The 12472-nt window shown below is 42.5% G+C and overlaps 1 protein-coding gene across 5 annotated transcripts in view; it reads right to left on the bottom strand.

Annotated features, from left to right (window-relative positions):
• Positions 1–12472, bottom strand: part of NEDD4L (NEDD4 like E3 ubiquitin protein ligase) — a 193368-nt gene that overhangs the window by 112810 nt on the left and 68086 nt on the right. The window contains exon 1 of one of the 5 annotated variants that reach the window (XM_087772790.1): positions 2557–2592. The exons of the other annotated variants lie outside the window; for them this stretch is intronic. Coding sequence (XP_087628916.1) covers positions 2557–2573 — 17 coding nt within the window. The 5' untranslated portion in view covers positions 2574–2592. Of the gene's footprint in view, positions 1–2556; positions 2593–12472 lie in introns of those variants that run through there. 5 annotated transcript variants of the gene reach the window in all.

Below are 12472 nucleotides of genomic sequence, written 5' to 3'. Positions count from 1 at the left end.
AGACTGTTTACTTACGTGCACTCATTTACTTAAAATGAGCACGTAGCTGGACAGATACTATAGACCAAGGTAAGTCGACACTGCTGTGAGTAAAGCGGCCTTGCACCTCCCTCTACCCTGGCCGCTTGTTCTGGCCTTTGTGCGGCCCCTTCTGCCATGGCAGAGCCCCTCTGCATGGAGCTATGCACAGAAACGGATCAGAGCGAGGGTTCAAGTTAACCGCGACAGGCAGCGGGGAAAGAAGGGGTCGCTTTCCAGCCCTGTCAGCACCCTGGCTCCTTTCAGTGCGTGCAAACGTGCTAACGTTTGCTGTTCTGGGCAAGAGAGGATACGCAGCAGAGGCAGGAAGGGGCATCAAGGGACAGGGCAGAAAATTGTACTTATTTGTTTTGAAGTCACAATGTCATCTTAATGTTTTCTGAAGTCTACCACCTGACTTCATCCTTCAACAAACTAAACATCGCAAATAAACAGAAAACAGCACTTGTTAAGGACATCTTTAAGCCACGCACTGCCAGCTTGGTTTTTTTGTTTTTAGCTCTTTGAATAGCAATGACCATTTAAAAAGAAAAAAAAGAAAACTATTAAATAGAATGTAAGGAAACAAGTACAGAGGAAAAGAAACAAGACCTGAGATTTACCACTACAGTTTCTTATCCAGAACCTGTGACTGATGTGATTTGATGACAGCTTATAGAAAAAGTTGTTTACGTCACGTTATCTGCTTTACATCCTGCTAAATTCAGCATTTCATTCACAACTCTGGAAGCTGCAGCTGCCTAAACAAACCTGATCTAAGCAGCTGTGAAACTTCACGTGAAAGCTCTAGGAACTGAAGGATCAGAGAGCCAAACTCATTTAGCGACAGTGGCAAAGACAGCATCTCATTCACAGATTGTAGCTTCCAGGCCAAAGTTTCCTAAAAGAATTTAGTTATCTGAAGAATAATCACCACACACACAACTTCTGTTCACACCATCAGAAAATAAGAGGACGTGAGTATCGGATACCACAGAACAGAACACTGAATTTCTAGCAGTTTTCTTCTCCACTTGGAATTAGCTGTAAATAGCAAATACTGTTGAAGTCTATTAGGTTGCTTCTCTCACCATGTAGTTCTAACTAACCCAGCAAAAGTTTCCAGGAAATCAGCTGATTTTTCTTCATTAGGATGCAGTATCATGGTAATCGCACTGAGTCATGGCAAGGGCTAAAACCAGACATACTTCCAAAACCATGAATGTGGGTATCTTCTGTGCCCAGATAAAAGACAGACTGAAACTTATTTTCAAGCACCATACACACTAGTTCTTAGTTTAAGAGACATTACAGAAGCCAAACGCTCAAGGAAGCATTTCAGTCAATCCTCTTGAGCTACATCTTTGCTCAGAGAAAGCTGTGTTTTTACATTAGTCGACGCAAAGGAAGGTCTTAGTGAAAACAAGACAGTTCGTTATAGCTTACAGGTTTCAGCCAATTCCACTGGGGACAGGGTTCCATCACATCTAATTTCAGTGAAGTTAATGCTAAATTAAGTTGAAATATAGCAAAAGAAATTTTTTCCAAATCAGCAGATCTTTAAAAAAAATTTAAAATATGGGATGACTCAGGCGTCTTTCTACTGCAGTAGCTAGCCCTCCAGAGTTCAGGAAGACTTACTGGTTTCAGCGCAGTGCTGAACTGAGCTATTTCCAAGCATGTGAATGGGGTTGTGACTCAGCTAATAAACCCACCAAGAAAGAAAATGCTGAGAAGAAAGCAGATGCTCCAAGGCGGCTCTGCAAAAACCGGCTCTGCCCAGCAGGGCCGATGCCGAATCCACCGGATCCAGAGCTGGCACTTCAGCCAGGTGCCTACGCCCTCCCATCTCCATAGCACCACCCACCCGTGCTACGCAGGCAACGGGAAAACTCGGACACGACGGGACTTACTTCCCACAGCTCCAGGTAATAGAAGCAATCTGCAGAGAGTAAGCCTCTCCGCTATTTCCAGTTATTATCCTGGACAAACTTGGTAAATGGCACCAAGGTAAATACTTACTGCGACTTTTCTCTAACCACGTCTCTCTTCAAAATACTGCTAAAATCACATGTTACATTTCCACACGGATTTCACTTCCCTCCCATAAAACACCTGACTGATTCTTACAAGAAGACTGCTAAACAAAACTTCCAGAAACTACAAAGTTGTGTGTGAACAGAACACCTCACAGCCAGAATGTGCCCGTTTTAAAGAGCACAGTCTTTCTGAAGAGAAGGAGCCATTAAAGAACTGCCACTGGACAGGCATTACTGTACAAGAAATACGTCGTCGCTTTTTTATGCTAGGAACATACTCTGACACTTTGAACTTAAAGACTTCATAAGCTCAAAGACCTTTTCATGAAAACCATTGTTAAAGAAAAGGTCAAGTTTACAATAATTAAGGTTGGGTTATGTTCGTTTGTTTGGTTTGGTTTTTACAGTTTCTTTGTGATATTCCTCTTACACCCTGCTGCCGTGCCACCTTTAAACTTCACTTGTGATCAACAACAGAAGGCTCATCCTCTTGCATTACCTGCAAAACTTCTTCATGCAATTCAAAACTTAGTTCTGGGCAGAGACACAGGAGACCCGGGATATTGAGACATCTCCGTCATGAAAACATACGCGAGACTAGGAGCCTTCTAACAAAGTGAAGTCACTGCATCTTCAAAGGCCTGTAACTGCAAATGCCATGCCCCTGTTTTAGAAAAGTAACTGCTATTAAAATTTAAGCAAAACATTCAACTGCTCTAGTCGTGAAAACATAAGAACACCTGCTCTCAGATGTTGATTTAGCTAAAAAATACAAAACCCAAACAAACACAAACCACCACCAAACACACACAAACCACCACCAAACACACACAAACCACCACGTCTAACCAGACCAGTTCTTTCTGGACTCTGGAAAGAACAACAGAAACACAAGAAATTAAGAGAAAAGTTCGGGACTTCAGAATGCCCCCAAAATTTATACATACAATCAGCATGCCTGCGTTTCTCATGGAGAGATTGTACCGTGGAAACAAGCTACTCAATCCTAATCTCAGGCACTTTACCTAAAGGGCACCTTAAAAGCAATTAGCAATGGTTATCCCTATATAGAAAGTGCCTGTTACCAGGCACCGATCAGAACAGATCTGCCAAGCAAAATTCAGAATACGTTACCATACTCTCTCTCTCCCGTGGACTCTCACCATAGGACTCTTAATACCTACACATAATTGACCAGGTTTACAGAAAGACTCGGAACCGACCCATAGCAGCCTTAAGCTTCCGACCCACTAGAAGCTACAACGAGCATTAGCATGCTGACCCTCAGGGAACGCACAGCCGAGCAAGGAACGGACCGGATGCAGCTCCAGTAAGCGTGAAGGGCAATGAAGGCACAACTGTGACGTGCGACCGAGCGCATACATCACAGAAGGAAGTGGGCACGCAGTTTACTGAAGAAATGTTTGTGGGTGGAAAATACTGTTAATACCAGGGAAGGTGGAAAGGGGAAGAATGGTAGATGCCCTTGATACCCTAGAGCACCATAAAAGAATACGCTTATTGTTCAAACTTGTTTACCGAAAACTGAAAATGAATATATGGATTCAGCCAAAACAAAGTCAAACCAAAACCCAACAGGGTATACACATCTCTTCCCCAATTAAATAGTCTACTTTGCTTTATGATTTCAGCTTATGCATTCAATTCTGGATGGAAGATATACTGGGTATACCTGCATCTATCTGAGACACGAACGTGCGTGAATAACCCTCTCCACTCCCCTTCCTCCCCAAATGCTGGGATCCTCCAAACCCAAGATCACAGAACAAAGCAGCTCTGGGGCTACTATTCAACCAAGTCCTGGTAATGCTAGGGAGCAAGATGACTATGAGCTGGATTAAAGAATAACCAGTGGATTATGAAAAGACTTTTGGAAAAAAGAGAAGTCAACTTGAAAACAAGTGTAATGGAAGCACAATTTTTTTTTTTTTTTTTTTTTTTCAAAAAAAAACAGTGCAGACAGAAAGGAGGGAAGAAAGCAGCAGCCAAAACCTGGTTTGACACTGCCAGAAGCTGCCCCACTGGCATCGCCACCTCTGTCTGGGCTGGGCAGGGCATCCTCCGCATCGGGCACCACGGGTACCAGGTAGCAGACCGACCGTCCTGGCTCTGTGTGTGTGTGTACGCCATGAGCAGATTATAGGGGACAGCCTGGGTGCACGTAAAGCTCCAGAAGCTACGTCTCCACAAGGGGTGGTTTAGATCCCAAAATCCACATGCTCCAAAGGTCTGAGGGCTGCTTCTAATCCACACTGCCAACGACAGGGGCTGCATGGGTGCACAAGAGAGAGTCTGAAAAAGAGATGAGAATTTGGGGGGATTGCATGTGGACAGGTTACAGGTGATCACTCACACTTCGTAAGCATCCAGGATTGCTGCAACCTGGTGTGACCACACAGCTGACCCTGCTTTGAGAACCAGGCTGGACTAGAGACCTCCTAAGGTCCCTTCCAGACTGAATTTTCCTATGGCCCTATGATTATACTCAAGTAAAAATATCAGCACTCACTGATCCCAGCGTCAGTTTTTAAAAACACATATCCAAACAACTTCGTACTTGGTCGCTACCACCAGCACCACCATTGTTTAAACTTTCTTGTTCCAAATCACATTGTACGCGGCTCATTGATTTAGATTATATTCTATACAAAACAGTTAAAACACCTAAAAAAAAAAATGAATACTTGTAAGTCTAAGTGTGGTTAAGGAATTGGCTAAGTTTTTTTAAAAATTAATAAATCAGACAAAAAAATATCACTGAATAGTCTGAGTAATCATCCTGAAACTTATTCCTTAATCCAGCACATTAACACTTTTTTTTTTTTCCCCTCCTTCTTTTTTCCCCCCTTCTTCTTCCAGTTTTGGTGCCACTCCCCAGTTTCCAAAGACTTTTGATTACATTTGGCTCCTCTGCACTGCATGTTTCAGCAAGCCAACCATGCAACACCGTGATCATTCTTCAACAAATTTCTCAAGTAACATGACAGAGTTTCCAACAGTCATACATATAATTAGCCAATTCTTTACACTGCAGTTACATAAACTCTTAGTGACTAGAATATAACTAATATACACTTCTTGTGTTTGGAAGTCTATAAATAAAACAGTAAAGCTTTTAAGACACTTATTACTTAGATTCAGGCTCAGATTGCAACAACTAAGTAAACCATCTAATTTTTACGTGCCACTAATTCAGCAGCTCCAGATGAAATATACAGGTTTGCACGTCCACAGAAAGAAAAGCCTCACTTGTCCGAAACGACTGCAGAATGAGAGCTCTGTTAGCAGAGCAAGGGCACTAAGACCACCTTACAGGATTCAACATTAATCCTCCCAAAAGGCTTGCAGAAAATGAGAGAAGACTATCAAAAGTAATTCATATTATAATCTGCCTTTTCATCCTGAGTCACCCAATTCCATTTTTAAAAATTAAATACAGGTGAAAAATGCACAGTATTTTAAACATTTAGCAAACACTACTTTTCCATTCTTGTGGAAAAAATACTCAACAATTTATCTTGTTCAGTTTCTAAATAATTCTGCATTTGTTAGATAACAAAATCATTACCAGCGTGCACGTACTGTATTCAGTTACAAAGGGAAAGGATGAAAGCATTCATTCCACACTACCTTTAACTGTTCCACATGTTTTGATGTGTAAAAATCTTAAATCTACTCCCTGCCAATAATTAATAATCTGAAAATCTCTTCCTGGCATTAGAATATGTTTGACTAGAAAAAGCCAGAACGGACTCAAATTCTTAATAAACATTAAAATAAGCCTTCCATTTAAGGAAAAAAGAAAAACCACACACACACACAAAAAACCCCACAAAACACCCACCACAAGCTTTTGTTGCATAATGAATCCTTAGTACAATAAACCCCCCGATACACCTTTTCTAAGGTTATCTGTATTTATGAAGCAGGTGCTTCTGCTCCTCAGTAAGGAAACATTGACCAGAACTAGCAGAGCATTCACCGCGCAGCAGTGCACGTCCTCACACCACGTGCTCGCGGTGCACGCTGGCATTTCCAGAACAGACCTTGCTCCACACTGCCGGCGGGTTCGTTGCTGCTGGCAGCAGCTCCTGCCTGCATGAGTGCACAGGCACGGTCACCCAGCTGCTTCGGGAGCTGGCGTGCACCGCAGCCCCCAACTCCAGGCTCAGGCTGTTGAGATCTTCTGCAGGGAATTAAGGTGGGGTGACCACAACACGTAACTCCAAAAGCATGGCTTGCTCCCGCAGCAGTGCTAGCTAAGCTGCTCCCACCTCAGCTCCCTAACAGTTGAACTGTTCTTCTTAGCATGTTCAGGTGAACCAGCAGTTTGGTTCACCCAGTACACCTGGCTGCAAAACACAGCAGTTCAGCTGGTACACCGCAAGCTGTTCAGCCGTCACTAACATGGGGAACAACTGCTGCAAGGCAGACAGGACAGAGAGCTGAGGTGAGCAACCCCTTCAGCCGAATCATCGCAAACTGCATGCCAGCAGCCTTAAGAGAAGGCCTGTCCCACCTCCTTGCTGCAGCCAACACGTCAGCTGCCACAGAGCTCCCAGTGCCCCAGCACTACAACCACGGCTTCTGGATCAGCTCCTCTCTCCGTTACAGCTGGTACTTAACCCACGGCGACCTTAGAGCACCCAATGTCTAACAAAAACAGGGCTATGGAAAAAAACACACGGACCATATCAGTAATAGCCCAGTTACAAGGGTGCCGAGACAGGATTTTATAACTCATACTTCAAGCCTGCGTTACCTCAGAGATCTTGCATGACCTCTAGTAAACCTCTTCTCTCTGTGCTTCTCAGTATTCATAGCACTTGGTCACAAAGTCACGTACGCAACTAGATGGAATTCAACAGGGTGTCAAGCAGAACCAAACCAACTGTTATTACAGGTAAAATGCAGTCTCTTGTTTCTAAGCTCTACAGCTGCCAAGTACACTGGACATCATGCAGTACCAACAGGTTTCCTCAAATACCACGAATACACGCAGCCACACCAGGACTTAATGTTAAAATAATGTGTGCCTAACATTGAGACATAGGTTAATACCTGCAGAATGATGCTGATTGGTAAGAAATCTCACCCCATACACGTCTGTCATCTGCTCTGTTAAGTAACACAACAGAAGTTCCTGAGATCAATCCATCTACTAGGAAAAACTAAACAAGCTACAAAGTAAAAGAAGACAGACTAGCTGAGACTTCTTGGAGAGCAGACACAGTAAAAGCATTGAGCAAACGGGTGAAGAAATCAGAGAATGAAATGGGAAAAGAACAAAAGAAGCAGATCCACGATTAAGAATGTAACTACGGTAGCAAAACGAAATATATAAAAGGTATCCCAGAGAACAGACACTAAATGTCAAAGCAGTACCAGAAGCACTGAAGGAACTTTGCAATGGCTAATCACACCCTGAAGTTCTATCCAGAAGCAACTATTCTAGATTAACATGGCATCTTTGCAAGGTAAAACTGGTACTGACATGGAAGACTTATTAGACAACATGAAGATCAGTAAAACTGAGGAAAATTTGCAGAAGAACAGAATATAGCATCTGATCTGTTCAAAAATCACTGGAAAAATTATCAGCAAATTAGAAAGAAATACACACGAAGACAAGAGGCAAGACCAGATTGCTATCTAAGGGCAGTATTTGTAGAAGTGTTGAAGAAAGGCAATCCTGATGATCCAGACCACAGAAGACCCAATAATAAGTGAGACACCTGCTGAGAGTACTCAGAAAAACAACAAACCAACTAGGTTAGAGGGAACTTTTGAGCACAGAAAGCAGACTCAGATCAGTCTGAAGTTCTATTTGCCAGATATTTTCACCCTGAAATTGATGGATTAAAAGGAAGGGAGTCAGGGGATTAAAATGAAGTATTGTTTTCTTGACTTTTATAAGGTGGACAGATTCACTCTTGAAGAAAGCACTATGAAAAACCCCATATGGCACTCCTAGTAACCACAACTACAAAGTGATGTATGAATACTTTCATTATGCTCTAAAAATAAGTTGAAAATAGAGCAACTCATTCCACAGTTCCTTGTGAGCATCAGTCTCGGACTTGAATCACTGCTGATTTGCAGCAGGTTTTAAAACTGAACGCTAGGTAAGTTTAAGAGCACAACACTGTGAGCAGAATTAAGCCCTTTAGTTCATGTAGATGACATCATATATCTGACATATGTTTGAACTAACAGTTTTGCAATTTGCTTGGGAAATTCGCTGTAGAGGTAGCTTTGAGAAAAAGTACTGGTTTTGTCTTGGGAAGACGGTAAACGATTAAATGAAGAAATGTAGCAAAATAATAAAGAAGGAAACTACAAGCAGAAGACAATCTGTATGAATTTTTACACCAGTAGCAGTCTTAACATGCAATCTTAATGAAACCTGCAATATGATAAATTGACAAAATCATGGACCTCTAGAAAGCTGTTGAAAGCTGTTAATGTAGTTAATATCCAAGTGAAAATTCACACAGGTTTTCTAGTAGAATTACTGTAACAACAGAAAGTGGATATAGAAAATGAAACATAAGTCTGGAGGCTGGGGACAGTACAGATGGCAGCTCTTTATAGCCAGCCCTGTACCCAGTTTTACACTGGCCATCTTTCAAATAGGATTACGAGCCCAGGGACTCCCATGAAGAGAGAGGACAGATTGACAGAGAAAGCCACACAATGCAAGCGAGGTCACCGTGACCAAGAGGCTGGCCACTGAAGAGACGACCCAACTGTTACAGCAGGGCATAATAAACCTACATTTAGCAGAACAAAGAGTAACTTCATAATACCCTCTTTATCTGTGAAGGTATTTCTTGATGAAAGAGAAGCTATTTTTATAATGAAGATTTAGTGGGGAGGGGAGTGAGGTATGTAGAAGTTTCTTTTACCCGCTGTAGGGCTCGCTCTTTCCAGATAGTGCTGCAGAAATTACACCAAAAAATCCAACCTCAGGGACATTCATAATAAAATGCAACAACATCATAAAAGGCGGGGGGGGTGGGGACGGGACACGAGCGCAGTGTAGGAGACAGGCACAGCTGTACTCACAGTCTGAAAGGTTACAGTTTTTAATGCTTTAAATTTCTTATACTTGACAATGTCATCACCCATTAATATCGGAAGTCAGTGGATATATTCAGTATGTATTATTAGGCATTCAAAGGACTAGGCAGGGTTTTAAAGCCACGTTTCTGTAAAGAGAAATGAGCCCAGTCATTATCATACTAATGACTGGAGATGAACGGGAATTGATTTCTTGAACACCTATCTATAATATTCCACTTTACAAAATCCCAAAATGATTAAAAACAATAATCTCCTCTTATCCTGACATGATCTGCCTAAACCTAAAGAGGATGTCAGGGCCTGCACAGATTAGCAGAACTTTGAAGCCAATAACAGTTCTTTGGAGAATAAACTGGAATCCTAAGAATATGATGTTAGTAAGAAAAGTTATGTTAATCATAATCACAAGTTAGTGCAAAGAGAGTTTGGCAGAGCAACAGCCAGGGGGGGCGGGAAGTGAGGTCTTAAGAAATCCTTTTCCTGACCTTCTGAAATCCCTCAGACATTCAGAATTATCCATTTGCCACGGTTTTGTCAACTCTCAGTATTTGGTATTTTCTTAAAGCTCAAGCAATTGTAGACACATAATTATCATCTTTTATTTGAACCTCAGCTTGAAAAGGCAAGCTTCCAGTTCTTCTTGTGGAGGATAACAGAAAGCACTGATGACTTAAAAACTCTGAAAATAAATTAAAAAAAACAAACAAACAAAACAAAAAAACCAAAACGCAACAACAAAACCCACAAACAGATCAGCATCCTTTAAAAACTGTTATTTCAGAGTACGGTGAAGCTAGGGCCCATGAACAGTTTCCTATTTGTTCACTTGAGTCTGGAATTGCATCTGCTATGTATTCTTAAAAGAGCTTTGAAAGCAAGTCTCAAAACGTCTTTTGCCAGAGACCCAGCGTATTATTTATTTATTTTCAGCCACAGAAGAAGGGGGTGGAGGACACAGGCGTACGTGAAAGAACAATGAAACTACTAAGCCCTACACTGCTCTATTTTTATTTTAAAAGCTGAAACCGCCTCCCCAAGTATAAAATTTAGTATCACTTGTTACGCAAGTGCGTGCATGCCAAGCTTGTCACATGAAGGCAAACTTCGTATTTCAGAACAGCCTTATTGTTTCAAAGGAAACAAGTCTTGCACGAGACAGTAATTCTGCTTCTGTAAGAAATGCAGGCGCATTCCCTTTGTGCCATCCCTTTCCCACCTCTGTTCCACGTACATGAAAGGGACTCATCAACAGCTCATGTAATTCTCTCTAGAGAAATACTAACGCCCTCAAACGTGACGGCAGAGAAGACTTTTTGTTGCAGCGACATTCGAATTCAATTCTTTCCACGGTCTCAAGCGGACCTCTATTTGGCTATCGGTCAGTTTTCATCCAACACCTTTTCCCACCCACTCACCCCATCAAACCTACCTGCACTCTCTTTAGTGTCCAGTGATGCGGGGATGTAATAAAATCCTTCTTGAGCCCCTTAAGGCCCATGCCTCCCTCTATTCTAGAGTAATATGAAGTTGAATGATTTAACATTCCCCAAAATTACTAACTTCAGATTTAGGTCAGCTACATTTGTAGACCTCGAGGTCATCATCTTCCCATGGAACTGAGAACACTAAGGACCCTGGGTTTGTCTCGTTTGGAGACAAGGAGCCTGAGGAGCGACCTCATGGCTCTCTGCAGCTTCCCGAGGAGGGGACGTGGAGAGGGAGGTGCTGAGCTCTTCTCCCTGGGATCCAGGGACGGGATGCCTGGGAACGGCTCAAAGCTGCACCAGGGGAGGTTCAGGCTGGGCATGAAGCATTTCTTTACTGAGAGGGTGGCCAGACCCTGGAAGAGGCTTCCTAGAGAGGTGGTCGATGCCCCATGGCTGTCGGGGTTTAGGAGGCATTTGGACAATGCCCTTTAAAACATGCTTTAACTTTTGGTCGGCCCTGAAGCGGTCGGGCAGTTGGATTAGATGATCCCTGTAGGTCCCTTCCAGCTGAAATATTCTCTTCTATTCTATAGCTGCGACTCCTTCATGCCCAGTTCTAACAATCTATACGCAAAAGACCGATCTGTTTCTGCTGTTCAGTTTCTAACTCCGAGACTTGTCAAAAGACTCGTTCACGTCCCTTTGCAGAAAGAAGGAAGCAAGCATCACCCTACCTGCCTGCAGCCCTAAGCCAGCCTCTCTCAGCTGCTGCAGGGAGCAGTCACTGCAACCCCTGCCTTTCACAAGTCACACAACTAACTGAGGCAGACACCAGGACAGACAGAATTCCAGTATTTTAACTTAACCTGCTGTGAAATTTGAAGGAAGGAGAATAAGCAGAACGTGTTTGAAACTGCTGCTGTCTTACACTATTGCACTGAAACGTGAGGAAGCTCTGCATAGTTTGCCAGTGCTTATCCCCTGCTTAACTGGAGCACCAGAAGCACACCAGCCTGCCACCTTCCAGGCATGACGGATAAAACACAAGAGAAGTAAAATGTACAGGTACAGGGAAAGGGGCACCAGTGCAATTAAACCTGCTGGAACTCACTTGTCTTTTTTTTTTTTTTAAATAACGTATTTATGTTACCCCAGTCTTGAAGCAGGTAATATTTATTCTCACCAGGATATTGTGAAGATTAGAAAATGCCAGGACTAGTACAATTCATTAAGATGCACAAAAAAAATCCTCCCAGTTACTCAGGACAAAGCAAACTCTGGGCTTCATTTCATGCTGCGATTTGTACCTTACAAGCAGCATCTCCCGAACTGTAAGACATGCCTGCTGGGGAGGCAAAGAGCCACGCTAGGATGTGGCTGAAGGCCTCTGCATGTTTCTCCAGACCTGCTCCTTTAAACTGGCATGGGGGTATTATCTGAAACAGCTTTCTCGAGAAAATATTTCAAAACCTTTGCCATATAAAACTTCCTAGTACGAACAATCATGCACACCATTTGGTACAAGCACCTAGAGATACACCTATGCTACAGCTACAGAAGTAGATGTGTAAAGGTATCCGAGTTAGCTCTACCCGCGGCAGCTCAGCCCTTCCTATGAACTCATTTACTCCGACAGGACGCTCAGGTAAATTTGCAGACTGTGGTCTATATGTACTATTATAGATGCACTTTTACAGCCAATATGCCTTGAAAAACATAATTTACAAATTCAGATCAGTAAAATATACCATCTTCAAAAACATTCATCTCAATGAATCTCCATAAAATTATGGCAGCCTCGTGAACAGCAATTAACATCAGGGCTGAAACAGATTATACCTGGCAAGAGGAAGTTCCCTGAACTTGAAAATGTTTTACAGA

The sequence above is a fragment of the Nipponia nippon genome, unplaced genomic scaffold, assembly GCF_047370975.1.
Source record: "Nipponia nippon isolate SJK-2023a ecotype South Korea unplaced genomic scaffold, ASM4737097v1 scaffold_37, whole genome shotgun sequence".
Lineage (NCBI taxonomy): Eukaryota > Metazoa > Chordata > Aves > Pelecaniformes > Threskiornithidae > Nipponia > Nipponia nippon.
The sequence above is the reverse complement of the archived record's forward strand: the minus strand, read 5'-3'. Positions and strand labels throughout refer to the sequence as shown.